This window comes from Trichomonascus vanleenenianus (genome assembly GCF_965637985.1).
Source record: "Trichomonascus vanleenenianus strain CLIB 3782 genome assembly, contig: TRVA0_018S, whole genome shotgun sequence".
NCBI classification, from domain to species: Eukaryota; Fungi; Ascomycota; class Dipodascomycetes; order Dipodascales; family Trichomonascaceae; genus Blastobotrys; species Blastobotrys vanleenenianus.
In genome coordinates this window covers 41,488-68,766 of record NW_027481869.1, presented here as the reverse complement: position 1 = coordinate 68,766, position 27,279 = coordinate 41,488, and the positions used below count along the sequence as shown (strand labels likewise).

Below are 27,279 nucleotides of genomic sequence, written 5' to 3'. Positions count from 1 at the left end.
TTGAGATAATTGCATGTCTGACTGATAATCGTAATATACGTCTGAAGCTTTTCCTAGGGCTTGGATAATTCAAAGATAGGTTGTGGTAGACGGAGATCCTTATCGGAATTAAACCGGGAATCAGCATTAACGGAGCATTAAATCGTCGAATGCATGGAGATATGTATTATAGAGTTCGGGGATTAGTGTGGAGATGGCCACACCTGTATTGCGTGTACTTGGTATTACCAATGGCAATCGGCAATCGCCAATAGCAGGTTACAAATGACCTCTCTACTGCCTGCTTGTTCATTCGTTGCTTGTAAGCTATTTATCCATTTAGCGGCGAAAACTCCGAATGTATGAATCTACCGAGACTTCCAGTTTCGTCTCCGTAAAGCTTTGAACTTGCCCCTTGGTATTCGGACGGAAACAGTTGGTTTTACAAGTTGAAAATAGTACCAACTTTTCCGCGCTGTTGTAAAGTACCAATTGAAGATCAGTACATCATCTATTACGTTAAAGTGGTCGTTGAGTGTGCTATGTTATCGTTTCAAATTCAACTTTAAGAAGCTCCGGTGCAATACCGTGAGTACTGTCATGGTTCAACTACATGCTTCAAGGACGTCGTAGCACCGCACTTAAGGATTCCAAATATCCAGCTACTCGTACATTAGCAGAGGATAATGAGCTCATCAACAAAAACTGTGCAGTTATGTTGGATTGTAGGATATGCTAAGGTAGAGCTACCATAGTGGTGTCCGAAGAGGTACTAGGTAAAAGCTACATTAATGTAACACTTTGGTCAAATCATGATAAGATAAGGCAAATAAAACGTAATTGGCCACCGTATAGCTGAAATGTATTTAGTCATAGAGATCTACTCTGTGACGAGCGAGCGTGAACTTTAATTTAATGCCCAAGCCAGGAGACTGAACATTGTCTTAACCTCACAAATAGTGTGGCCATAAAAATCTCTTACCGTCACTAACCCAGCCCATCAGAGATCTAACACTACTACATTCCTTCAGGCAACTAGTTTAAGATCAAAAACAATCCGAAAAATGAGACAACTCCTTTTTATAGCTCCGAAAGCTTTTCTGGCTACTTAAGTTCCTGAAATCCCTGAAAAATATCAACTCCAGTATTAATTGACAAACATGAAGGCATCTGGCGCCATTATTTTGACTTCTGTGCTTTCAGTGGCTTGCGCTACGGATCTTAGTTCCATGGTTGACCAGCTCACGAAAAACACCCAGCTCCAGGCGTTGGTTAGCCAGTACAACACTGCTACCGGTAAAGACCAGTCGGAGATTTTCCAGCACATTTTGACCGTTGCTAACAGTGTAGTGCCTGGTGCAGGGCAACTCATCTCTGAAGCCGGTAGTGAGGTTACGGGAGAAATGGTACAGGACACTGCAGTCGCAACTGACGACTCCTCGCCAACTAGCCTGTCTACTGATGCGGGCAAGGCGACTCAGACAGAAGGAATTGCTTCCGCGGCGGTCGAGACTGCACCAATCGGTTCCGCTTCTGCCGGTGACTTGAGCAATGGCACCGACGCTGCAACTATGTCCGCTTCTCAGGACAATGAGAATGCCGCGCGCCAGTATACTGTGCCGGTCGTAGGAGCTATTATTGCAGGAATTGGTCTCCTGATGCTGTAAATCGAATATTTCACCTCTCGATAAGGTCCATATTTCTGATATAAGATATGTTGCTTGGTTAAAAGCTTGAAGAACTATTAATCCTCGCTTTCAGTGTAGTCTCTTTTGAGGAAGTCAATCTCGGCCTGGGCAACGTCGAATGTCATTGGTGCTCTCCTTGGGGTGACAAAGTTTTTGAAGGCGGATATCATTTGCTTTCCACAGACCTCTTCCGACAGACCACCATAACCAGTACCCAGTCCGGGAAGAAGAATTGTCTTTATTTGTCTGTTTCCTGGGTGCCTGTTATTTGCTCGCACGGCCCTGAACATATTCCACATGCAATTATAAACGAGCGGACTGTCCTTGGGGAGCTGTTGTGGGAGCTGCATAGTAGGGACGTGGATTAATTGCGGGACCGAGCGACTGTTTCCAATAATCTCAAGCTGTTTATTCATATCGACCACCATTGCGCTCTCTGGTGGATGATATCCATGGCACTCTTCGTGGAGTTTGGTCTGGAGACCGTACTCAATGTCCTCGACAGTCGAAGCAGCTGTATAGTCCAGGCCGCAGTAGTACTGCACAATTACCTTATCGAACCCGCCATTGAGAAACCCGTATGAGTTACCCGGAGACACGATGGTATCGACGTTGTGCTCCCGCATAACGTCGGAGAACGTCTTTGTGGGGTCATAGTTGATGACGTCGAAATCAAACTCGTTCCGGGGAGCACTTTGACAAAAGCGATGGAGGTATCGGACTACCACCTTTTCAAGCATCTGCTGCCTTGTATATAGCAAGACTTTTACCATTTGTACTCATTAAAGGGAACACAATGTTACCGCGAGGGTTACTACCGGTATATCTGGAGTGACTTCGGTCTCCCAACATGACTACTGTACTGAGTGAGGTATTACCGTATTAAACTCGATCACTGTATTGAATATTTATAATAGTTAATTAACCCTGTCTAGAGGGTGGAATAGATCAATTGATCTCCCTATTCCATGGTTACGAGAATAGCCTACAATTTTACCAGTGTTACTGTTGATTAACTACAGTATTGGCAAGTTCCTACTAAAAAGCACCCCTAGATTGCACGAAAATGCAAGTTATTAATTCGTTCGTTTATTATCCAACTCCATAAAATAAATAGCTTCTAAATTTAGGCCGCCGAGATATACAACACTAACCAATTAGCAACGTACTAAATAGCCAGACATGTCAACTTACCATTGTTGCCTCGGATAAACACATCTCCGTAGTCGTTCTTCATCTGCTTCTCAAAGTACTCCTTGGTGCTTTCTAGGGCAATGTTCATATATCCGTCCACAGACTGGAGCTTGCCTACAAAATCCAGGTTAGCATTTTACCTTGCTTCTTCAGTATGACACACTTACCATGGTACTCGAGGCCAGAATTTAGCTTCACAACTACGCTATTGCCAATAATTTCACTGAGAAACTCGGACGAGGCATCTGGCTTGGTGGCCTCAGCAGCCTCCGGCTTATCCTGGTACTCTACAGCTTTCTTCTCCTCCTCAGACGCCATTATTGTCGAACTCAACTCGATGCTGCTACTCTCGTCTTCGTGTGGTTGTCGCACCTCCCAAAATCTCGCGCGGCGTGCGCGGGTGCCGGGCCCGGCGAAATTTTTATCGGCCTGGTTTATCAGTGAAAAATTAAAATCAACTCGAAAAGCGGTGATATAACCTGAAAGCTGCGATATCATGGTCAAGAAGAAGGTTGATTCGCGGATCAGGAATCTGATTGAGAACGGGGTGCAGACGAACCAGCGGTCGTTCTTCATCGTTGTCGGCGACAATGCGAAGAACCAACTGCCAAACCTGCATCTGCTGCTCAACAGTGCCTCGTCCAACAAGCTCAACAAGAACATCCTATGGGCGTACAAGAACAAGCTCGTCGGGTTTACGTCACACCGGAAGAAGCGTGAGACCAAGATGAGGAAGGAGATCAAGCAGGGCAAGCGGGAGGTCGGCCAGCAGGACCCGTTTGAGCTCTTCATTGGCACACAGAACATCCGATACGTCTACTACAAGGAGACGGAGAAGATCCTAGGTAACACGTACGGCATGCTTATTCTGCAGGACTTTGAAGCGATCACTCCGAATATCCTGGCGCGAACAATCGAAACTGTAGAGGGCGGTGGTCTGGTCGTTCTCATGCTGAAGTCGATGACCTCCCTCAAGCAGCTGTATACTATGTCTATGGATGTATACTCGCGGTACCGAACTGAGGCGCATACTGATGTTGTGGCTCGGTTTAATGAGCGATTTTTGTTGTCTCTGCAGAGCCTCAATAAGAATTCGCTGATTATCGACGATGAGATGAATGTCTTGCCAGCCCTCGGAGAGCGAGATATCGAGCGATTGCCTCCGCCAGAGGACAGTGACGTGGAATCCGCTAAGCAGATGGAGCTACGCGGCATTAAGGATGCTTTGGAAGGCGTAGAACCTGCTCAGTCGCTGGTTAACCTTGCCAAGACGACCGACCAGGCCAAGGCCATTCTTCAGTTCATCGACTCCATCGCCGAGAAAACGCTGCGTAACACCGTTGCATTGACTGCCGGCCGAGGTCGAGGTAAGTCTGCGGCCCTGGGTCTGGCCATTGCGGCTGCCGTGGCCCACGGGTACTCTAACATCTTTATCACGTCACCGAGCCCGGAGAACTTGAATACCCTCTTTGAGTTCATTTTCAAGGGCTTCGATGCGCTTGGTTACGTCGACCACATGGACTATGACATACTCAAGTCGACCAACCCGGCCTTCAACGACGCCATTGTGCGAGTCAACGTCTTCAAGTCCCATCGACAGACGATTCAGTACATCCAGCCCTCTGATGCCCACGTGTTGGGCCAGGCCGAGCTCGTAGTAATCGATGAGGCTGCAGCCATCCCGCTGCCTCTTGTCAAGAAGTTGCTTGGCCCGTATCTCGTGTTCATGGCCTCCACCATCAACGGTTACGAGGGCACCGGTCGCTCCCTCTCGCTCAAGCTCATCCAGCAGCTTAAGAGCGAGTCGGGCGCCCCATCCAAGGAGGGCATCGCGCGACGCAGCCTCAAGGAGGTCTCGCTGGACGAGCCTATTCGATATGCGCCGGGCGATCCACTGGAGCAGTGGCTCAACAGCTTACTGTGTCTCGACGCTACTGTCAACTCGCCAAAGCTCATCAGCCAGGGTCTGCCTGACCCGTCCCAGTGCAGCCTGTACTATGTCAACCGCGATGCTCTGTTCTCCTACCACAGCGTGCCAGAGCGATTCCTGCATAAGCTCATGGCGCTTTACGTCGCTTCCCACTACAAGAACTCTCCAAACGACCTGCAGCTTATGAGCGATGCTCCAGCGCACCATCTTTTTGTCCTGCTCAAGGACAATGACGGTTCGAAGGACAACCGAATGCCAGAGCCGCTGTGTGTCATCCAGGTTGCCCTTGAAGGTCAGATCTCCAAAGCCTCGGTGCTGTCCAGTCTGGGCCGGGGCGTGCGGGCTGGCGGCGACCTTATCCCATGGGTTGTTTCCCAGCAGTTCCAGGACAGCGAGTTTGCCGGCTTGTCTGGTGCGCGAGTGGTCCGAATTGCCACCAGCCCAGAGTACATGGGTATGGGCTATGGTACGCGAGCGCTGAAGCTGCTCCAAGACTACTACGAGGGCAAATTTACCAGTCTGTCTGAGGATGCCAAGGCGCCAAAGCTTGATATCAACCGGGTAAAGGATAAGGACCTTGAGAACGCTGACTTGCACAGAGACGTTCTCAAGCTGCGAGAAAAGCTGCCTCCTCTGCTTGTGCGGCTCAGCCAGCGCCCACCCGAGTTCCTACACTACCTTGGTGTGTCGTACGGTCTTACTAACGAGTTGTTCAAGTTCTGGAACCGAAGCAAGTTTGCGCCGGTGTACTTGCGTCAGACTGCTAACGACCTTACTGGCGAGCACACCTGTGTCATGCTCAAGGTGCTCGAGGGCCGCGAGGATGCCTGGCTCGGGGCGTTTGCCACCGACTTCCACCGACGATTTCTCCAGCTCCTGTCGTTTGACTTCAACAAGTTCCCTGCCGTCCAGTGCTACAACGTTATCGAGTCTGCCACTCGTCAGGCTGGTATGAAGAAGAGCAAGTTCACCAAGCAGGACCTCGACCGGTTCTTCTCTCCGTTCGATCTCAAGCGGCTCGAATCGTATGGTAACAACTTGGTTGATTACCACGTGGTAATGGATCTGTTGCCAGTTATTGCGCTTCTCTACTTCGGGGGTAAGCTCGATGTCACTCTGAAGCGATTTGAGGACGCGTTCCTATTGGGTGTGTCTCTCCAGAAGAAGTCTCTCGAGACCATGGCTAGTGAACTTGGCGTTAAGGTCGAGCAGGCCCTCCCGGCACTGACTAAGATCTGCAAGCGAATGAGCAAGTACTTCCGAGCGGTCGAGTCTGAGGCGATCAGCGAGACCATGCCAGAGCTGAGGGACATTGAGGTAGAGGAGATGGAGAACAACCGAGTTAAGCTCACCCGGGACGAGGAAGAGGAAGAAGATGTTGAGATGGATGGCGAAGAGGAAGAGGAAGAAGCAGAGGTTAACGAAAAGACTCGGGAGCTCAAAGAGAAGCAGAAAGAGCTCATCAACTCGTTGGACCTTGACAAGTACGCCATTGCCACGGACAACGTTGACGATGCCAGCCTTAAGAAGGCCGCCAAGACGTCGGGCAAGATCAGCATTAAGAGCAATAAGGAGCGAAAGCGCAAGGAGACTGTCGACGACATTCTGCAACAGGAGCTCGGTTCTCGAAGCAAGAAACAGAAGAAGGCCAAAAAATAAATAGATTTGTACATTATTAATGACTAGACTTAATTCGATTCCTACGAAGACTACCCTATTAATTTGGCTACCCAAATACTGAAGAACTGCTGGCTCTAACTGAGTAGGACGCTTGATTCGACTGAATGTTGGGGGTGGTCGGAGTTTACAGGAACGCCGGTCTCCCCTGGCACACATTTTTCGAAACATACCACTTCGGTTCGTTTTTCGTGTCGAAATTAAGTGCAGCAATGCCAGTATTCTCTCAGCTTGTGCAATACGGTCTCAAGGGCCTCCTTGCAAGCCTAGTTCTCGGCTTCTTTGGCGTCATCAAGCCACTGCAGTTTTACGCGCGGTTGACCGTGTACGTGCTCTTGATTGCCGCGTGCGGCCTCTCTGGAGCAGTCATGTCGGCCGTCCTGACGCTTCTTGGCAAACAGGGTCTGTCTCAATGGGCGGTCGCTCGGCTGTTCTACGGCCTGGCCGGTACGATCCTTGGAATCAAGGTGGTTATCAAGAACCCAGAGCGGCTGCAGACGCGGCCGGCGGTGTTCCTTTCCAACCACCAATCTGAGCTAGACATCCTCATCCTCGGGGCCACGTTCCCCCAGTATTGCAGTGTCACTGCCAAGAAGGCGTTGAAGTACTACCCGTTCCTTGGGTGGTTCATGGCGCTCAGTGGCTCAGTGTTCATTGACCGAGGCAACCGAAATGACGCCCTCAAAGCGTTTGAAGGGGCATCCAAGAGGGTCAACCGGGACAAGCAGAGCGTGTTCATGTTCCCAGAGGGCACCCGATCGTACTACGAAACGCCAGGGCTGCTGCCATTCAAGAAGGGTGCCTTCCACTTTGCCGTCCAGGCGGGCGTTCCAGTCGTGCCGTACGTGGCCAGCAACTACTCTGGATTTGTTAACTTTAAGCAACGGAAGTTTGAGGGCGGTGTGATTGAGATTGAGGTCCTGGAGCCCATTGAGACGAAGGGGATGACTCGGGACGACGTTGCTGGGCTCTACGAGAAGACACAGCAGGTCATGGGAGAGGCTGTAGAAAGACTTGGATATGGCGACGCCAAAAAGGACAATTAAATTATAGATATGACTAACGAATAGAATAATGATCTTGATCTACCATACAATAAGAATACCGCCTTCTCTAGCTAAGCAATATTATCCTATTCTCGATTCACTACGACGAAAACAGACTTGAAGGCTCTTTTTGATAATGTGATGTAAATGAACGCAAGCTGTAATCTCTGGGTACTAATAGACAACTACATTGTCACAAATAGCTGTACTGGACGCAAAGATACCGGTCCAAAAAAGGGTGTGCGGATCATTAGTAGGTGGCTTGAGATCTAGTGACCAGCACTAACGACGAGGGAAATCATATCAATGGACCATTTGAGCAACTCTGGAATCGTCGGGTTGGGCACATCTGGCGAGTGTATCTGGAGTTTTGCAGCAGTGGGACCGAGATCTTTCGTCACGTCTTCATCCTCGAATAGATGTTTGTGGGTCTTGATATACGCGGGCCAGACAATGTCGTCAAAATAGCCAGGAGGGTCGACCCAAAACGAATCAACAGTTACGTAGCCGTCTCGCGCTTCCCGTCGTCGTTTGAGGTCCTCGTACTTGCCTCGGATGAAGAGCTTCATATCAAAGCTGTTGGCAAGCGGGCTACCCTTATTGTATAGCATGATGCCGTCCACTAACAGCAGCTTTGCTTTTCTAAGTTCAGGGGCGACCCGACCAACTATTTCATTCAAGTCCTCTTCATTTATTCGAGAGGGGCCCACGGAATTCTGTTCCTCAATGGAAACGAACTTCTCTGGGAGAGTACCGGAAGAGTGGACATGCGCGAGAACTTCCCTCATGTACTCGAGATCGAAAGCCTCTGGGCAGTCCCAGTCCTGGAGGCCATTTCTGTCCACGGGGATTTGGTTGTCCGGATAGTAGAAGTCATCTTGATACAGAATGACCGCGTTCGGGAACACTCTTTTAAGCAACCTAGTGAGCGTCTGCTGAGTTAGTCTGTAACCAAAATGATATAGTTAATATCCTTACACTCTTGCCTGAGCTGGACGGCCCGCTTATGCCTATAATCTTGTCTATCCCTTTTGTCATTTCTATGCTGTAGTTAGGTTCTATGCTCTCTGGTTATGTTCTATAGACTCTAGTTAAATCCAGTGGAGGATATCGGGCCGTATGACCAATGCAATTACCACGGTATTGTACTCGAACGCGCTTCTAACTGTTTGCTGGCATATAGATATCTGTAAGCCGTAGTACACTATAAAAGAACCAAGTTGTCAAAAACTCTTGTTATGTCAACTATAGCATCTCTTTTAATTACCACTATTAATGTTAGTCCGTTACCATGGCAGCAGCGCTGGGGTTAATCAGCCGCATGAGCCGCAGTTAAAACGTAATCATTTAGTCATGCTAAGTAGCCGTATGATCGATACCAAGCATACAGAGATCACTGGGGATTTATAATTCAACTGGACATTTGAGGAAACAGTTCGAGGATAACATGTCAGATCCAATAAACGCTAACCCAGTTGTGCTCAGCGAGGCGGACCTCCCGACCCGTGCTAACGCAGCGTCTCGCAAGAAGACTGAAATAGTGGAAGACGCAGGGCTGTCGAGCCTAAAAACAAGTCCATCGTACATCTACTCGCTCTTCCAATGCGCCGAGTCGCCAGAGTCTGACCGCGAGTCTTCAGATGGAGAGGAAGAGTACGAGGAGCCTATTGACGCACAGGAGATTTATGATTTGATATCGACTATCACTGATCCAGAGCATCCAATTTCGCTGGGCCAATTGGCTGTAGTTAATCTGCCACACATTTATGTCAAGGATTCCGGAGACAAAACAAAAATGGCTGAGGTTTTGGTAGAAATCACTCCTACAATTACTCACTGCAGTCTGGCGACGCTGATTGGGTTAGGCATTCGAGTTCGACTTGAAAGGTGCCTTCCGCCAAGGTTCAGAATTACTATCAACGTTCGTAAGGGTACACACCAGTCGGAAACCCAGGTCAACAAGCAGCTGAATGATAAGGAGCGGGTAGCAGCAGCGTGTGAGAACGAGCAACTGCTCAAGGTCATTTCTGAAATGTTCGCCAACTGCAAATAGTTTTTTGTTACCACCGTATTGTCTTATTGGTGATATAATGATTTACGCATGTACCGTGGTGTACTTTATGATTTAGTATATGACTTCATTCACTTAAATGCATTTCATTCAGTGTCTTTTCCTTGGTTGAATAAGCTATATACCGGTTCATTAAGCTATATACCGGTTCATTCAGATAGATAACGGCCATGAATAGATAGTGCAATCACCCGAAGAATACTCTGTTCAATATCCTATGGACTACCTATTCAAGAACCAGCATATAGTAAGAACTCTAGCTTCATTATTCTAAATTAGCTGTCGTCTACGGATAATTTTAACTAACGATAAGCTTTCGACGCTCGATCCAACAGGCTCTCTTCAAAAAGGAGGGTCCTGGGGAGTCTCCCCAGCTATAGGAGCTTGAGGGGCTGGTCCTCGAATGCCGCCAGTCTATTAGAAAGGACCTTCCAGAGCTGGTCAACAGCAGCCGCCGACAGGATGCTGATGCGGCTCGCCGGACCACCCCAAGTTTTCGAAACCTCCTCCGACTCCACCACAAAAGCGCTCTTTCATTTAGCAACGACAGAGGAAAGATGTCGGAACTAGCAGCCGAGGCTGCGAACGACGACACCGTTGCATTAGATAGCGGCCAGTGTGAGCGCTATGCGATCCCGCCTGGGGTAATCACCTACGTGGACGGCAACGGCGACCAGCAGACCCTGACTATCACAAACTCGGGCCTTTTCATAGTCAACGGATGCACTGAGGGCATAAACCTGGCCCAGGTTGCCGCGATTGAAACGAGGGACCCGTTCTACGGGTCGGTGGCCCCTATAGCATACACTTCGGCGGCGACGACCGTCATGTCCTGGCTGTTACTACTACTGCTGTTCGTGTCGCAGAAGAAGCGGCCGTGGCTTCAGAAGATTGCGACTCTAGGGGTTGCTGTTACGCTGACTGCGTCCCTGGCGGCCATCACGAGTAACCTCGAGGAGCAGTACAATCGCGGGTACCAGGATGCCGACGAGTTGAGGCAGTACGTATATGGGGGCATTGCGTTCCAGATCCTGATGGTCATTTCGAGTGTTGCATTATGGATGGCGCATATCCAGGTGACGCTCAAGCTGTTCCAGACACCCAGAGAAAAGCACATTATATATGCTACAGGCGCAGTGCTGGTCATAACCGATGCCGTTCTCCAGTGCTGCAGCGACTTTGTGCACCCCGTAGACACGTACAGTGAGCGGTTCAGCAATGGCTTATACATTGCGACCCTTGTCGTAGAGCTCGTGATTGTTACCATTTATGCTCTCGCAGTTATTCTGTACACAGTGCGGAAGCGCAAGTATGCATACTCTTGGAGCACATTTCCGGTGGCTACCCTGTCTCTGGCGGCCATGATCTCTCCGCTAGTGTTTAATATTTTGGGCATGGCCAGCTACTGGTTCGCGGCATGGACAGGGTTCGCCAGCCGGGTGTGCAGCGCGGCATCCAATGTTGTAGTATGGGACTGGCTGGACGCCATTGAGCGCCGCCAAAAGGAGGCTCAGCAGAAGGCCTTTATGGGCAAGAAGCTCTCCAAGACAGGAGCGCGGCATTTGGAGGAGGACACTAATGAAGGGACTAGTAGTGGAGGTTCCGGGTCTAACGACAATTGTAACTCCAAGTTCCACGTGTTTCCTCTCTTCCAGCGTCGAAAGTGGATTATTGATAGAGGTGGGTCTGCGAATAGTGGACAGACTACGTATTTGGCTCCAGTTCCGAGTGCCGCTACTACCATTGGAGAGTCTAATAATATCCGGCAGCAGGTCACCCAACCGCCTCCTGCTCCGGCTAGCCCACTTGCTCCCCAGTCAAGCCCGTCAGTGCATTCAACGTCTAGCTCGCTGGGTGACGGTCTTAACCATAACCATCGGTTGGTTAATCCGCTTCAGGTCGCGAAGCTATTTGGCAAGCAAGAGAAGTCGCTTGAGCGGCATGTACATCCTCTGAATTCGCGACGGACTAGAACGACTCCTCAGGAGGAGCTACCGCTCTCGTCCGCCCGTTCCACTCATTCGTCGCATTCAGCTACTCCTTCGACACATAGCCGAGCATCCAGCGTCAATATGTCCGATAATAGGAGGGAGCGGGAAGATGATGATGAGGAGGAGGAGTATACAGTGGTTGCAACTAGTAGCGAGCCGCCACCTGAGTTCTTCCCGCATAGAGGGTTCGAGCCTGGTGACTACTGGGATGACAAGGCGCCCCCGCCGTCTCATCGATTCGATAACGGTTCGTCGTCGTCGTCGTGAGCTTTATTTATTATTTATTTTATTTATTTGCATAGACAGTAATTCTAGTGATTCTGATCGCAAGGTAGGGACTTCTGACGCCTAATTGTGCACCAAAGCTGGATTCTCCTGGCCTAGGCTGCTTATGCTTTAATGTACTGCACCATCGAAGGCGAGACTTTAACTTTGAAAGGAGAAGGTTCATACATGCCCCTAACACATGGCTTCAAGTCTACTCCACAACTCAATCCCAGCGTTCAATATTTTCATTCTCCGCATATGTAACGGCATGATAACATGTTACCGATTTGTTCTCAGAAGTTAAAGTCTGCTTGTATATTTCAGCTCTCTATTGAAAGGCCTATTGTACTACCGGTATTATCACCAATCTATGGTAAGCTATCAATCTACAAAGGATATGATAAACCATTAATATACAAAGGCTATGGTCTATGATAGATAATTAATATAGAAAAGCTATGCAAAGCCTGGTTTCCTGGAACATTATGGCCGGGGAGCGGTGTTCTGCCGCTTGTCGGCAGTCTCTAGAGACAAGTTTAGACCCCCGACTGATACACTTCAGCTGCTTGGATATTCGGAGGACGGTATGGTGCCGCTTGTCGGCAGTCTCCTAGAGGGACCATATTCGGCCCCTCTGGTAGACTTCAACAGGTTGTATAATCTGCTATCATAAGAACCTGGTATGGCTGGTGGCGAGCAGAAAGTGTATACGACCCGGGTGGTTGTCATCCTGGCGACGATGTATGTCGGAGTGTTCTTCGTCGCTCTAGACGGCACCGTGGTGACGAGCTTGCTATCTCACATTGCCTCTGATCTTAAGGAGCTCCAGCGAGTAGAGTGGATCGCGACGGGCTACTTCGTAGCCTGCGCTGCGGTCCAGCCGGTTTATGGCAAGTTGTCGGACATCTACGGGCGCAAGAACGTGCTCGTCTTTTGTAACATAGTGATTGGCCTCGGATGCCTGCTCTGTGGTGTTGCCGTAAACCTCGAGCAGCTTGTGCTTGGCCGGGTCGTCGCAGGTATTGGTGGTGGAGGCGTGCTCTCTGTATCTACTATTGCCCAAAGCGACATGATCCCCTTGCGGTCGCGGGGTATACTCCAGGGGGTTTTTAGCCTCTGCTTTGGCATCGGAGCTGGTCTCGGTGGAGTCGTGGGCGGCTTCATGTCCGAGCGATATGGCTGGCGGAGTGCCTTCAATGTCCAGGTACCGTCCATCCTTGTCTCGGCAGCACTGTTGATGGTGTGTTTCACTCACGATAATGTTAAAAAGCAGGGGCAGACTCCCCTTCTTGGAGAGGAATCCGTGTCCTACGGTACTACTGATTCGTCCAAAGAAGCTCAAGGATTGCTGAACAAAAATCATCTTAGACGAATTGACTTTCTTGGATGCGTTGCACTCGTTTCGAGTCTCCTCTTGCTAATGTTCGCCATTTCCTTAGGCGGGCGACAGCTGCCATGGACGAGTCCAATTGTTTTAGGGCTGCTTAGTGGGGCCGCTGTCGTGGCTGGTCTCTTTGTATATGTTGAGCTCTACGTTGCTAAGGAGCCGGTAATTCCGGTGCAGCTTTTCGCCGATAGAACAGTCATGGCTTCTTCTCTGGCCAACTTCTTCATTGTAATGGCCATTTACGGTGTATTGTTTTTCGTGCCGGTTCGGTTCATCTCAGTTATGGGCATGTCCCCTACCGAGGTTGGCCAACGTCTGTTCAGCAACTTCATTGGCGTCGCTTTGGGGTCATTTTTTGCCGGGTTCTACATGAGCCGGACTGGGCGATACTACTGGTGTGGCGTCGTCTCGTCGGTGATACTCCTAACGGGGGTGTTCATGCTCATCCACTATCGTTTGACCATGCCGGAGAGCATGCAGTACCTGAGTCTTTTGCTCAATGGGTTTGGATATGCGGCCATGCTCACAGTTATGCTGCTGGCACTCATTGCTGCTGTACCACACGAGTTCCAGGCCGGGGCTACTTCTATCCAGTTTTCATTCCGCGGCATTGGATCCACGTTGGGTGTGTCTGTGGCCAGCTCCATTTTCCAGATCAACCTGAGCGAGCAGTTGCACGCGCGGGTAAATGGACCATTAGCCAACGACGTAATTTCCAGGGTCATGAGCTCTGTCGAGGCGATCCGAAGTGTGCCGGACGAATACCAGTCGGCGGTCATTGCGTCCTATGAGTACAGTACACGGATGGTCTTGATCGCGTGCTTTGTTCAGGGCATTATCATGCTTTTTTTTGCGCTTCTTATGAAAGAGCACAAGCTGCATAGCACTATAGAGAGATATTAACTAACCTCAATAACAGCATGATTATTCTTTTAACTTTAACTACACATCGTGGAATTCAATCACACGAGGGGGGTTCGATAGCGGTACGTTCACCACTATGAATTGATATCTTTATTGATACACTCGAATTTTAATCTGTGTCCATATTTATATCGGCTTAGGCTATTTATTGCAAGATTACCGGTAGCACATTAAGGTTTGTTTGGTACCGGCACTGGTATAAGCGGTTTAGGGAGGTGATATGACGGGATATGTAGTTGAGACGCAGCCGACTTTACGGGTTAAACCAATTGAATATCTTGCTACATTAGCTGATACTTTTCAATAGCTAAGCTCTCATACATGAACCAATTGTCAGAGCCCAGACACAATGATTAGAGGTGCAGTGCTACTCCGCGAAGCGGAGCCACGGGAGCTCGAAGGCTGGCCCTCAAATATCAATCAATACAGTTTTATTTGCCACATGAGCGTCTCATGACCACTGTAATCAATCCAATTAACTCCTCTGTCCTGAACCATTCACGGCCTTGGAAGCCATGGTGCGGCTTATCGGTGTTTCAGCCGTGCGAACTTTCTAGACGGTTCTAGGCGGATCGGGCCCAGACCGCCGGGCCATCTATATAAGATAACGCACCTGACCTTTGTGGGCCCATCGTACAACAGTGTCGAAAGAGCGAGATGATGAAGCGAAGTTCAACGATACTTGCACGGAAAGCATTGGCTAGAGGCATTGCCCGCGGGGCATTGCAGCAAGCCCCTTCGGCGGCAGTCCTGAGCCAAGTGCCGAGAGTTTTGGCCGCCCACGGCATCTCATCCCCGCGGACTACCACTCGGGCCTATTCAAACGGACATGGACGAGGCGGGCCCTATAACTTCAACCAGCAGGGTGCACCCATGCAGCCAGAGGACCAGAAGACGGCGCTGGAGACCTACGGAACTGACCTGAGCAAGCTGGCCGAGGACGGCAAGCTTGATCCAGTCATTGGCCGGGATAAGGAGATTCAGCGGACGATCCAGATCCTATCGAGGCGTACCAAGAACAACCCCGCGCTAATTGGTCTGGCCGGTACCGGTAAGACTGCCATCATGGAAGGCTTGGCCCAGCGGATTGCCCGGGGCCAGGTGCCGGAGAGCATGCGCGACAAGCGGGTTATCTCCCTCGACTTGGGGAGTCTTATTTCCGGTGCCAAGTTCCGGGGCGAGTTCGAGGAGCGGCTCAAGTCGGTACTCAAGGAGATCACTGATCAGCACGGCAAGGTTATTTTGTTCATTGACGAATTGCACATTCTGCTGGGGCTGGGTAAGAGCGAAGGAAGCGTAGATGCGTCGAACCTTATCAAGCCGGCATTGGCCCGGGGCCAGCTGCAGTGCTGTGGCGCGACTACTCTGGACGAGTACCGGAAGTACATTGAGAAGGATGCGGCCCTGGCGCGACGGTTCCAGCCGGTCAGGGTCGACGAGCCCACTGTGCAGGATGCAATCAGCATTCTGCGAGGACTGAAGGAGAGATACGAGGTTCACCACGGAGTTCGGATTAGCGACGCGGCGCTGGTGACAGCCGCGGTTTACTCCAACCGGTATATTACCGACCGATACCTGCCTGATAAGGCTATTGATTTGGTGGACGAGGCATGTTCGGCGTTGAGACTCCAGCACGAGTCGAAGCCGGATGCTATCCAAGAACTGGATCGGCAGATCATGACGATCCAGATCGAGCTCGAATCGCTGAAGAAGGAAACTGACCCTATTTCTGTTGAACGGCGAGAGAAGCTTGAAAACGACCTCAGACTCAAGCAGGAGGAAGTGGCGAGGCTTACCAAAGTGTGGGAGGACGAGAAGAAGGAGATTGACGCTGTGAAGCAGGCCAAGCAGGAGCTGGAACAGGCGAAGCTCGAGCTCGAGCAGGCTCAGCGAAACGGTGACTTTGGCCGGGCTTCAGAGCTGCAGTACTCCAAGATCCCTGAGCTGCAGAGCAAGCTGCCCGACGAGAGCTCGGCACGAAACGCCAGTGCTCTGCTCCACGATTCCGTGACTTCGGACGACATTGCGCGGGTCGTTTCGCGAATGACTGGTATCCCAACGCAGTCGCTCATGCGAGGCGAGAAGGATCGGCTGCTGTACATGGAGGACGCTATTAAGCACAGAGTTGTTGGCCAAGACGAGGCAATTAAGGCGGTTGCTGACGCGGTTCACCTCCAGCGAGCGGGTCTTACTAACGAGAAGCGGCCGGTAGGAAGTTTCATGTTCTTGGGCCCGACTGGTACCGGCAAGACTGAACTCACCAAGGCGCTTGCCGAATTCTTGTTTGATGACGAAGGGGCCGTCATTCGATTTGATATGAGCGAGTTCCAAGAGAAGCACTCCGTGTCTCGTCTCATTGGCGCTCCACCAGGCTACGTCGGGTACGAGGAGTCTGGCGAGCTGACTGAAGCAGTGCGACGAAAGCCGTATGCCGTAGTGTTGTTTGACGAAATGGAGAAGGCACATCCCGATGTGTCGAAGCTGCTGTTGCAGGTGCTGGATGAAGGTCAGCTCACGGACGGCCAGGGCCGAAAGGTCGACTTCAAGAACTCGATCATTGTCATGACCAGCAACATTGGCCAGGAGATTCTCATTTCGGATACCGAGCTTGAGAATGAGAGCGGCAAGGTGAGCAAGGAGACCAAGCGGCAGGTTATCGATGCGATGAAGAACTACTATCCGCCGGAGTTTATTAATCGACTCGATGACATTATCGTATTCAATCGGCTCTCCAAGGAGGCACTGCGGGAGATTGTTGACATCAGGCTCAAGGAGGTCCAACACCGGCTTGACAACCGTCGCATCAAACTGGAGGTTGGTGCTGAGGGTAAGGAGTGGCTTGTCCAGCACGGGTACGATCCATTGTATGGTGCTCGGCCGTTGAACAGGCTCATTCAGAAGGAGATGCTCAACCCTCTGGCAATTTTGCTCATCAAAGGACAGGTTAGGCAGAATGAGACTGTCAAGGTCACGGCAAGGGGCGGTAAGCTCATTGTCGAAGCAAATCATGATGAGAACGAGCCGGAGGAGTAATTGTTCTATGGTTAAACCACGATCAGAATGAGTCGGGGATTTGTTTTAAAACTGTTGTAAATATTATTTATTGTTTGTTAGACTCTTCTGTCAATACTATTTGAGATGTGATATCCACGAGTTGTATGCTCTTTGCAGGTATGAAAACTGAGAGTTATAGATGGAGTGATAGCCAATGAGATGTACGATTAAATATGAAAGTTGTTGAGCATAATTGATAGACCGTTTGAAATATCCACCTACATATTAGATGAATTACGAATGGCGGGCATGGTATGCCCTAGTTATGCCGGATGAAGTCCCCTGGGGATGAAGTGGATAAGCGCATTAAGTATAATGTCGTGAAAACGGATAAAACGAAGATAAGGATGTAATTTCCCTGGATAGTGGATGGTTCATAAATCGTAACTATTTACAATACAGATCTAGGAGGAAACCTCTATTTCTCCCCAGGGCCAATTGCAGGGTTCTCCGGCCTCTCTGGAAGAGTCTTGTCCCCAGTATCAATCAACGAAGCATGGGGCAGAGACTGCTGGATCACCTGATCAGCCCACTCATTGTTGGCATCAGGCTGCTTGGAATAAGGCGATCCCAGTCGTTTGGCTCGCGTAGCGTCCATCTTATGTCTCCACAGGATCTCCGCAGGGTCCTGGTCCGGCTCGATCCATTCAAACCCTTCACCACCTTTGGCCCAGTACTCCTTCAACAACGACTCCTGTTCAACCTCGACAGTGGCCATGTTACGCTTCTTGAGGTCTTGTCGCAGCTTGAACGAACACTCATCCTGGTTCTCAGGCAGTGACCGGTTGACATCAGCAATGAGTGATGCCATTCGCATCTCCGCGGCATGCGAGAACCAGTGGGTCGTCACTGTACCCTGCGTCCACTTGAGAATCTCACCGTTACCCGACAGCCGACCACCAAAAGCTAGACCGGCGTAGAGAGATACACTGCTCAGATAAGTGAGGACCATCATATGCACCATCCCGGTAGATTCCCACACGCCTACGAGCCCCGACTGCAGCAGCAACTCAACTCCGCTCAGAATAGTACCCGTACCAACGGCCCAGTATGCCGCATATTTTTGCCACTGTTTTCGCACCATAGCCCTGTACTGTGAAGAGTTAACCGCGGCGTCCATCAGAGCGAACGAGCTTGGAAAGTCGGCGCTGTAGACTGCTCTTCGGAATGGGATCATGGTGACGTCCCGGGGGATGCTCGAGTCAGTTCGTCGCTGGAAGATCTTCATGGCCATAAGAGCCGAATCAGCGCTCGGCGGAGGGTGTGACGCGAAGAACGACTTGAGAATGTCCTGCGACAGCTTTACGTTCTTCGACTCGAGAATCTGCTTCAGCACGCCGCGAACTTCGTCCGACGGGGTCTCGGGCAGCGGAGACGAAGCATCGGAGGACTGCTCATACACATTCTCCAGCTTTGCGCATGCCGACAGCGCGCTCTTGACGTCGCTCTCGGCGACCGGCTCGGCGGAGTTGACGATCTCCTGTTCGACTCGGGACCTCAGCGAAGTCATGTCGAGCGGCTCGGCGCCAAATTCTAGGAAGTACGGTCTGCTGGCATGAAAATGCCTCAGCCCAGCTACGCGCGTAGCCCTCGGAAAGGCGAGTCGAAACATGCTAACCTTTCTCTCTCTTCGTCGCTTTGCGCCGTCTCGTTCAATGCTGAAATTTCACGATAAGTTTCCCGGGATACCGGGATCCCGGCCGGGTAACTTATCTTCACCTACCACTGCTATCGACACGGACCACTGTGAGCATGGCTAGCCATAAAGGCTTGCGATGAGACAAACATGGGGGGCTAGCCCCCCAAACCCCCCGCAGCTCCGCTTTGCGGAGGCGCCTTGAGAATATCTGGTACACGATTGAATATATATATCTACCGCGAAGCGGTTCTATGGGGGATTGGGGGCTGCCCCCCCAAAAAAAGAATACGCCGAAGACGTGTAGCGAAGAGAACATGGAGGGGGAATGGGGGGCGTAGCTCCGCTTTGCGGTGGATGGTGATAAACAGGGTTAGTTAAGTTATGGTAATTGCTGATTAAACTACAAGAGAATGGTCTTGAGGAGGAACTTGCCAAAGTCCGCGCCCATGTGAGGCGCCTCCTCAACATGGGAGACCGAGTTGCCAGCACCCTTGAGCAGCCAGTTGTCGTGGTCATTATGCGTCGGCAGCTCGCTTTTTGGTCTGCCTCGACGGTCAATGATAGTCGTACCCTTGGTGAGATGACCAGCGGTCTCAACTCTGATATCATTGCCTCGAGACACAGTCCAGCCCTTGCTCTCAGAGCCAAAGGCGTACCACACAGTGAGTGCATCGTGCGGGTTCAGCAGAGGCAGACCGGCGAACGCGACGTTGTTGGCGAACGCCTTCTTGAGCCACACGCACATCCACTGCGCCAGAGGCGAGTCGGAGCTAGCGGCGAGGGCGGTATCGAAGTCCTCCTGCGCGAGCCACACCTTGTGGGTGACGTCGAGCGGGAAAAGCGTCAGGTCCAGCGGCTTGGCGAAGTTGTAAAGCACTTCAGGCGACCCTGGCGGCAGGGTGTACTTGGGCTGTGGGCACGTCAGGGCGTAGATTCGCGCCGATGCAGTCGGGTCTGCATAGACGTTGAACTCGGCGGTCGGTGTGCAGTTGCCGGCCTCGAAGAGGGCACCGCCCATGACTAGCACCTGCTTGACCCGGGCAAACGTCTCCGGTTCGGTCTGCGCCGCCATGGCGATGTTCTGGAGCGGACCAATGGCTGCGATGGTGACAGTGTTTGGTTCCTCTTCTCTGAGCACCTCGAGGATGTCGAGATAGCTTGGCTGCCGCGACGCAATGAACCCGAGATCGGGTACGTCGACCCGGACCGGATCGGTCTCGTCGGCCCGCCTGAACAGCGAGATATACTTGTTGTCGGCAGTGAAATGCGGTGCGAGCTCGTGCACGTTGCCCAGGCCGTCGGCGCCGTGGAAGTCGGTGGCATCGAGCTGATCCCCGTTGAGCGCCGTGCTCATACCGACGCTGACGATGGGCTTCTGGCCGGCCCAGGGAACGGGCTTCCCGGTCCTTTCGCGATGTTCCCGCTCGTGTCGCAGTACGTGGAACATGGAGACAGTGTTTCGCAGCGAGTTGACGGTATCGCAGTTGCCAAACACCAGCGAGATGAGCTTGAGATCCACGTTTGGCGTGTTCAGCGCCAGCAGGAATGCAGTCACATCGTCAACCTACTTTGTTAGTTCTGATATACACTTTCCTAGATTCACTAGTTTAGTGCCTCCTAGTCTAGCGGATTCTGATGAACTTACGCCTGGATCAGAGTCGATGATGAGCTTGACGGTTGTATCCTTAGTCATTTTTATCGGTCCGGGATTTGAAAAATTTCGGTATTAACTCGAGTAAGTACGAGTAGAAGGTTAAATAAAAGGGGGATGGTTGAACCAAGTCCGAATACTTTAATCCTCGAAGACAATATGGTGACCTTTTATAGATGGATTGTAACCCCTCAGTACAGATGGGTGCCCATTAAGTGTGGGATACTGCTGGTCGTCGGAGAAACTTTCAAGACAGCCGTGGATGACGAGCCCTGCAGAAACCGTGGGTGTTAGTGCGGGGGGCAGATTGCACCACGTTTGCAGAAAATATGGGCCATAACCCAGCCTAGATCTGAACATGATACTCCAGTACTGACCTTCCCCCCCCCCCCCCCTCTGGATCTACTAGAGTCCTGGATAATTGGATTCAACAGCCTATAGCTTCTTCCAACGGTTGGTTGGGTCTAGTGTCGGAAGAAGAGGTCCGACCCGTCTCTAGCGCGGCACCCATCACCATCGGCGACCTGCATCCACGGCTATGCCGTCGGAACGTCAAAGCGGGGCCCCAGAGAATGAGTCCTCGATGCTGCGAACCGTTGGAACTACACGCTGTTCGTCAAGGCACCTTCTAGACTGCAAGTGTGGAGAGTTGCATATAGAGCGACGCTTTGCGCCGGAGCTGTATTTGTACATGTAATATCGACAATATTCTTAAGCGGGGTTGCTACATCTATGGTAATCGTGGGTAATTATGGGTAGTTATGGGCAGATATGGTGGTAGAAGTACTGGGCGGGCACGGGCGAATAGGCATATCCTTGGCTGCTCGGCTTGAGAACACCTGCATAACCGCTGGAGGGGCCAATTTCTCCGGGTGGCTCGTTGGGCCAATGATCGCTTTTGCATGACCTTGGGCTCTCTTGGCCTTCAGTCTCTGGAGAAGCTACTGGGGAGGGGGAATTGGTGGAGCTGCCCTCCGCTGTCTCCTCCTCGCCGAGACTTTCGTCATCACTGGAACTAAATTGGGCGTTTTCGGGGATGTAATGACAGTAATCAATGCTGCTGTAATTCGCGTCATGCGGGGCCAGCTGTCTTGTACTGGAGCTCAGCTCGTTTGCCATGCCTTGGGTGGTCGCGAACTCTTGCAAACTCATGATATACCGACGTTAATATGTTATACCAAATTTGATGTGACAAACAATCCATTGTATTTATACTCTCGAAAACTGTTTTAAGCTGCAAGAAGGTTTTTACTCCTACAAGTATAATATAGCCTCGCGGAAAAGACACTATCAATACACATAAAAGAAACATAGTTGGTATGAAGCGATCTTCCCCTCGCATCAATTGCTAGCAGATTCCTGAGTCACCAATATAAACAGGGCCATTGAGCACTTTCTGGCGGTACGCTTCTATCCTCCTTGTTAGTAATGTCCACGCGAAGATATAGCATATGTTGTATAACCTGCAGCACTCGTCTTCTTGCACAGTTCTGACCACAGTTTACACCAAAAATTTCAAAACATTGAGACACAGTATACTCCTGGTTCTTGATTCACCAAGAGTACACATTGAGCAAGCCTAACGTTACAGGTTGGAAGTTTGAACGAAAACGCTGTTGTGTTATTACCATCAACCAAGGTACAGGAGCCTAGGGGAATACACTCCATTCCTAGTACAAATGGGGGCACCAATCCCCCCCAAACTCCCAGGACTCTGCTTCGGAGATGGCCCAATTGGCTTTAACTATGGAGGTAAAATCTCCGCGAAGCGGAGCTACGGGGGTTTGGGGGCTGGCCCCCTAGTCAATTGACCACATGGGAAAATTCACCAAGAGCTAAAAAACTTGTAAGGGCAAGGGGGGGCAAACATATTAGTATTACTGGCTATATGAAAACGAGGGACTATGAATTGTAGGATATCATGTTCTTTTTTTTCATCATTTGTGCTTTGAATAAAAAAATGCCAAACAATGTAAACAGGGCAAAAAACAATAAAAAAAGTGAGAAATAATCAAAAAAAAAAAACCAAAAACGAATGGCATGCGCTGTTTATCGGGCAAACGGGTTGAGCGTTCGAACAGTTAGACACGGAATAGACTTGCCCACTTCGGCTCGGAGCAGAATTGGAACATGCTGGAGTACCCGTATCTCCTGGACTCGGTTCTCTTTTTCCGTGCGCGTAATGAGACCCTCAAGATACGACTCAAGAGTGGCGGCGCCCTGAGAATCAGACACAGCGCATGACGAGGCGTTCATGCTCAGCTTCTCAATTGCCTCGGCAATGGCCTTGTCCTTATTCTGGATGGCAATGAGCTCGGCCGTGCTCTTCTGGTACTTGGAGTTGGCTGCAGCCTGGAGTGCTCTGCCTCCCTTCTCATCTGCAGGAACGAACGTGGCAGAGTCTTTGCCCTGCTCCCAGAACAACTCCAGCAGCTTCTCTTTCTTGTGGAACTCGGCCTTGACGAGCGGCAGTTGATCGCCGTGCACTCGCTTCTCGATGCCAAGCTCGGGGATCAGCACATCAAACGCAGACTCGTACACCTGAATAACGACCGCCTTTCGCAGAATATGGCTCTCGCCAACGGCCCTATTAAGCACCTGGCATAAGTACAAGTGCATAGACTGTTCCTGGGCGTTCTTCGCCGCATCCTTCTTGAAGTTACAGTAGTCAGCAGCGCTGGAGAGCGAGTCAATATCCTCGGTGTACTCGGCACCAGTAATAATAGACTTGAGCTGTCGCTGGACAATGACATCAGCATATCGTCGCAGCGGCGCGTTGAAGTGCGTATAAAGGGGAGTGTTCAAGTAGTAATGCCCGTAGTTTGCGTCAGGGTCGTAGCTAGCCTTGCCCGGAACAAAGTACTTGGCCCGCAGCAGGCACTTGCAGAAAAGCGTCTCGAGCGCTTTTCGCACGGTATCGTCCTTGATCTTGAAGAAGCTTCGCTGGATAGCCTCGCTCGAAGAGGTGTCAATCTCAAGGTTGAGTCCCCGGATGGTGTCCGAGAATGACTCGAGCCGCTGTAGTATGGGCTCGGCTTGTCTTCGCAGGAATGCAACGTCGCCCAGCTTGGCGTGCAATTTCTGAGCAACGGCGCTGTTCACCTTGATATTGATCTCGTCGACAAGCTGCTGGGCCGCCTTGCCATCGAAAATGTTCGGGGTTACAGCGACATTCTCGTCGTCAACCTGGTTCAGCAGAGCAAGAATGGGCGTCACAGAATCGCTGTCCAAGTGGAATCGCTGCTGCCGGAACTTATTGGCAATCTTTTGCAACGTCTCAATAGTGTCACCAACCTCAGGAGAAAGAGATTCTTTGCCACTGAGAGCCTGGTCAACGGCGTTGTAGTGAAGCACGGCAGATGGATTGATGTAGCCGAGCTTGAAGGTGCAATCGGTAACTTCAAAGGTCTTAGCATCGATCTCAAACACAACAGACACAGTCGGCGAAGTCTTGCCAGCCTCAAACCCGACGCGCTTGTTGAAGCTGGCCGGAAAGATGTTGATGTCCTTCTGCATGAGGAATACAGACGATGCCCGCTTCTTGGCTTCCCGGTCGAGCGGCGAGTTCATAGCCACTGACTGGGTAACATCGGCAATGTGGACACCAAGCTCAAAAGTCGTCTCATCGAGCTTACGGACGTGCACGGCTTCATCGAAAAGCACATCGTTAGGCGTCAGCGCCACGACATTGTGCACGGTGAAATCACTTCGGATAGCCTTGTCATCATCAGTGAGCAGGGAGCTCTCATCGGGGATAGTCCGCAGCACCGACTCGGGGAACGCGTCGGCGTTGAAGTTATTGTCCCGCAGAATGGCCTCAATTTCAACGTCCAGGTCGTTGCTCGGACCCAGCTCCTCGACAAGGGTACCAAACGGATGCAGGGAAGTGATAGGCCATCGCTTGATGGATGCAATGAAAATTTTGTCAGCGTACTTCTGGTGGTTCTCGACAAAGTCCTTAGGCGCCTGCTCGGTAGGAATGGCAATGAGCGGCACGCGTTTGTCGGTTGGCTTGAACCACACAATCTTGGGCCTGTCAATCGGCCGCTCAGGCTCGCCCTTCTCCCGGCGTTCGGCGTCCTGCTTGTCCTTCGTCGCCTGGGACGACGGTCGCAGGAGGCCAAGCGTACCGCTGAACATCTGTCCTGGCACACGTTCAATGACGGCGACGACGTGGCCGGCATAGAGCGGCTTGGCTGCGTCGGAGAGCTCCTCCTCTTCGACCAGAAGAAGCGTCTGGCCCTCAACTTCGACATCGTCGTTCTTCTTCTGGGTTGGCCGCTGTTTCAGCGAGCCCTTCCGTCGCAGACCGTCTCCAGCGCCGCCACCACTTGTTGGAGCCTCGTTGGACGTAGTAACAGAGCTGCCTTCCTCCTCAATGTTGGCAGAACCGCTTTGTTGTGGCGTCTGGTGGCTGTAGGCGGCGTCCTTTCGCTTCTTCTTCTCCTCCTTCTCCTTCTTGGAGCCCCACACCTCGTCGACCTCGAGCAATTCGATGGCCACAAGGTCTCCCTCCAGCGCTCGATTTCGGTCCTTGGAGCCGCAAATGAAGATGTCGGCGTCGAGGAGACCGTTGGTCGAGACGTATGCATCGGATCGGTTCTTTCGATTGACTCTTAGCACACCGGCGACGAGCCGGCCCTCATTGAGAAGCCCCGGAAGTGATGCCTGCGGTAAGTAGGGCGCAAACAGACTCTTTCGCGCCTGGCCGCCGCCCTGATTGGGGCCGGCCGCAGTGTTCTGATAGAACGCCGCCATGCTCGAGATGGACGAATTGTACGAACCTCTCGGCCGGTGTCCTGGGATGAATGGCTGCGACGGCGACGCTGAGAGCAGGTCGCTGCTGCCTGGCGAGGCGGCCGCGGCGTTAAATGCCTGCTGCTGGCGCCAATTGCCCTCCATGTTGCGCGAGCCGGTCCTCTGGTGGCCCGCCAGCGAGTGACGCCTGTCCAAAGGCTCCTGGGCCTCGCTGGCCGGTGGAAACTGGAAGTTTCGCTGCGGCGAGCCGGTGCGGTTGTTGTTGTTGTTGCTGTTGTTGTTGTAGAATTTGTTACCCGAGCCGTACTGCACCGACTGGGACCGTCCGTGGCCCTTGAACCGTGGCGAAGTCGACGAGCCGCTGGCGATGGGGCTATCGGGTGGGAACTTGAAAGTAGGGATCTGCTTTCCTAGCGGCGGCGAGCCACCAGTTTTGGCGGTCTGCTGCGGCGTTGTAGAAGTCCCAGCCGCAGAGGGTGCGGCGGCAGCAGCGGACGCCGCATGCGGCGGCTCAGCAGCAGTAGTGGTTGTAGCGTCTCCCTGGCGCTTGGCCTGCGCCAGCGCGGCGGCCTTTTTGGCCTCGGAGAGCGCCAGCGAGTGGCGGCGTGTGTGGCCGTAGGCAGATCGCTCCGATCCCGTGCCTGGCGACGCGGCGGCGTTGGTGTACGCGACACCGCCTCCGCCGCCTACACCCGCGCCCGCGCCGGCCATGGAAGACTGGGCCCGGCGGTGGTGGTAGAGCGACGGCGGTGGGGTTTGCCCAAACTGGCCAAATGGTGCGGCGCCCGCGGGGGGCGGTGCGGCGGCTGCGGCGTAGGAAGGCGGCTGCAAGGTCGGTGGCGGCATAAGGGATCCGCCAGGTCCCGCCGTGGGCGGTGGCAACAGCCCTGCCTGGGCGAATTGATGGTGCTGCGCCAGGATCTGCTGCTGCTGGGCCTGAAGCATTTCAATCTGCTGCTGTAGCGCCAGCTGTTCAACTGTTCCATAACGTTAGTCCTTTTAAGCTCTAACTTCTTCCTCCCTCCCCCTGGAGTTTAACTTACCCATCAACGGAGTCAATTCAGACGGAGATCGCCTGTGTGCGATGTGCAGGTTGCGGGTGCCCCTGCCTCTCTGTCCACCGGTGGTTGGTGGACTCTTGTTGCTCTTGGAGCCGGACGGATTCATGATAAAGCAAACAAACGGAAATTAAAAAAAAAGATAAGCAAATAAACAAAATATCAGCAAGAATTAGAGCAATGCAATGGCCATTCGGTCCAATCGGCTACGATCTCACCGTATCACAAAGGAAGGTATCGAAAAAGATGCGCAAAGGAATGGAGAGGAGGATTACGATTTAAAACCTTAAAAAGGATCGAATAAACACAACACAAAAGGATCGGTACACAATTACTCCTTCTCGCGCTCTTTCTCTCCGGTTCCTGCCTAAACGATGCCTAGCTGGTTGCCAATGTAATGTTGCCTACGCGGTATACGGTGGTGGTTCGTTGTTTCTGTGTGATAAAAGCAGGGAGGGAGCGATTTTGGGGGGGGAGACAGAGAGGGGTGTTTCTCTCTCCGCGGGTCCCGCGCACCACACACAACCACTCCACATCGCACATCGCACATACATACAATACGAGAAGGGGCAATATACGATATTGTGATGCCACAGAGAGTAAGAGAGCTCCTAGTCTACTTGGCAGGCTGGCTCTCCAAACACACCGTGGCTTCGCGGAGGAATACTGATATAAGTCACGCTATAGTTCTGGTAGCTGTCGTTTAGTGTACTATAATACTCTCCGCGTAGCGGAGCCCCAGGGGGGGGGGGGGGGGCGTTGGGTTGGGTAGTGGCACCCCCAATTACACTAATGAGTGGGTATTCGTGGGTCAGCTTTAGAGCTCCCGTAGTTCCGCTACGTAGATGGCATTAAGATAAGTGGAGACAACTATGGCTGTGGTGACATATGATATAGACTAGTAGTATGTTTCGAATAGAACTCTCCGCTCCATCTACTTGGTGTAATTGGGGGGCTTGCCCCCC

General features: G+C 51.6%; 13 protein-coding genes across 13 annotated transcripts; 7 read left to right on the top strand and 6 right to left on the bottom strand.

Annotated features, from left to right (window-relative positions):
* Nucleotides 1–1,139: 1,139 nt before the first annotated feature.
* Nucleotides 1,140–1,646, top strand: TRVA0_018S00716 (uncharacterized protein; the record flags this gene model as incomplete). Its single annotated transcript, XM_076684716.1, has 1 exon — nt 1,140–1,646. The coding sequence occupies one exon, from the start codon at nt 1,140–1,142 to the stop codon at nt 1,644–1,646; it is 507 nt and encodes a 168-aa protein (XP_076540984.1).
* A 77-nt stretch (nt 1,647–1,723) lies between these two features.
* Nucleotides 1,724–2,407, bottom strand: PDL32 (putative ADP-ribose 1''-phosphate phosphatase; the record flags this gene model as incomplete). Its single annotated transcript, XM_076684715.1, has 1 exon — nt 1,724–2,407. One exon carries the CDS (start codon nt 2,405–2,407, stop codon nt 1,724–1,726), a length of 684 nt encoding a protein of 227 aa, XP_076540983.1.
* A 386-nt stretch (nt 2,408–2,793) lies between these two features.
* LSM6 (U4/U6-U5 snRNP complex subunit LSM6) lies at nt 2,794–3,179 on the bottom strand (the record flags this gene model as incomplete). The annotated part of the gene is made up of 3 exons (XM_076684714.1): nt 2,794–2,816; nt 2,862–2,975; nt 3,029–3,179. 3 exons carry the CDS (start codon nt 3,177–3,179, stop codon nt 2,794–2,796), a joined length of 288 nt encoding a protein of 95 aa, XP_076540982.1.
* A 178-nt stretch (nt 3,180–3,357) lies between these two features.
* On the top strand, nt 3,358–6,450 carry KRE33 (ribosome biosynthesis protein KRE33; the record flags this gene model as incomplete). The annotated part of the gene is made up of 1 exon (XM_076684713.1): nt 3,358–6,450. One exon carries the CDS (start codon nt 3,358–3,360, stop codon nt 6,448–6,450), a length of 3,093 nt encoding a protein of 1,030 aa, XP_076540981.1.
* A 230-nt stretch (nt 6,451–6,680) lies between these two features.
* Nucleotides 6,681–7,514, top strand: SLC1 (1-acylglycerol-3-phosphate O-acyltransferase SLC1; the record flags this gene model as incomplete). Its single annotated transcript, XM_076684712.1, has 1 exon — nt 6,681–7,514. One exon carries the CDS (start codon nt 6,681–6,683, stop codon nt 7,512–7,514), a length of 834 nt encoding a protein of 277 aa, XP_076540980.1.
* Nucleotides 7,515–7,783: 269 nt separating this feature from the next.
* Nucleotides 7,784–8,552, bottom strand: NRK1 (ribosylnicotinamide kinase; the record flags this gene model as incomplete). The annotated part of the gene is made up of 2 exons (XM_076684711.1): nt 7,784–8,446; nt 8,493–8,552. 2 exons carry the CDS (start codon nt 8,550–8,552, stop codon nt 7,784–7,786), a joined length of 723 nt encoding a protein of 240 aa, XP_076540979.1.
* A 409-nt stretch (nt 8,553–8,961) lies between these two features.
* Nucleotides 8,962–9,567, top strand: CIA2 (iron-sulfur cluster assembly protein CIA2; the record flags this gene model as incomplete). Its single annotated transcript, XM_076684710.1, has 1 exon — nt 8,962–9,567. The coding sequence occupies one exon, from the start codon at nt 8,962–8,964 to the stop codon at nt 9,565–9,567; it is 606 nt and encodes a 201-aa protein (XP_076540978.1).
* A 575-nt stretch (nt 9,568–10,142) lies between these two features.
* TRVA0_018S00562 (PalH/RIM21 family protein) lies at nt 10,143–11,843 on the top strand (the record flags this gene model as incomplete). Its single annotated transcript, XM_076684709.1, has 1 exon — nt 10,143–11,843. One exon carries the CDS (start codon nt 10,143–10,145, stop codon nt 11,841–11,843), a length of 1,701 nt encoding a protein of 566 aa, XP_076540977.1.
* A 682-nt stretch (nt 11,844–12,525) lies between these two features.
* VBA1 (vacuolar basic amino acid transporter 1) lies at nt 12,526–14,133 on the top strand (the record flags this gene model as incomplete). The annotated part of the gene is made up of 1 exon (XM_076684708.1): nt 12,526–14,133. The coding sequence occupies one exon, from the start codon at nt 12,526–12,528 to the stop codon at nt 14,131–14,133; it is 1,608 nt and encodes a 535-aa protein (XP_076540976.1).
* An 894-nt stretch (nt 14,134–15,027) lies between these two features.
* Nucleotides 15,028–17,187, top strand: HSP78 (chaperone ATPase HSP78; the record flags this gene model as incomplete). Its single annotated transcript, XM_076684707.1, has 1 exon — nt 15,028–17,187. The coding sequence occupies one exon, from the start codon at nt 15,028–15,030 to the stop codon at nt 17,185–17,187; it is 2,160 nt and encodes a 719-aa protein (XP_076540975.1).
* A 439-nt stretch (nt 17,188–17,626) lies between these two features.
* Nucleotides 17,627–18,718, bottom strand: TRVA0_018S00496 (uncharacterized protein; the record flags this gene model as incomplete). The annotated part of the gene is made up of 1 exon (XM_076684706.1): nt 17,627–18,718. The coding sequence occupies one exon, from the start codon at nt 18,716–18,718 to the stop codon at nt 17,627–17,629; it is 1,092 nt and encodes a 363-aa protein (XP_076540974.1).
* A 529-nt stretch (nt 18,719–19,247) lies between these two features.
* On the bottom strand, nt 19,248–20,540 carry TRVA0_018S00474 (uncharacterized protein; the record flags this gene model as incomplete). Its single annotated transcript, XM_076684705.1, has 2 exons — nt 19,248–20,411; nt 20,493–20,540. 2 exons carry the CDS (start codon nt 20,538–20,540, stop codon nt 19,248–19,250), a joined length of 1,212 nt encoding a protein of 403 aa, XP_076540973.1.
* A 2,007-nt stretch (nt 20,541–22,547) lies between these two features.
* Nucleotides 22,548–26,423, bottom strand: SSD1 (mRNA-binding translational repressor SSD1; the record flags this gene model as incomplete). The annotated part of the gene is made up of 2 exons (XM_076684704.1): nt 22,548–26,233; nt 26,300–26,423. 2 exons carry the CDS (start codon nt 26,421–26,423, stop codon nt 22,548–22,550), a joined length of 3,810 nt encoding a protein of 1,269 aa, XP_076540972.1.
* Between the last annotated feature and the right edge of the window lie 856 nt (nt 26,424–27,279).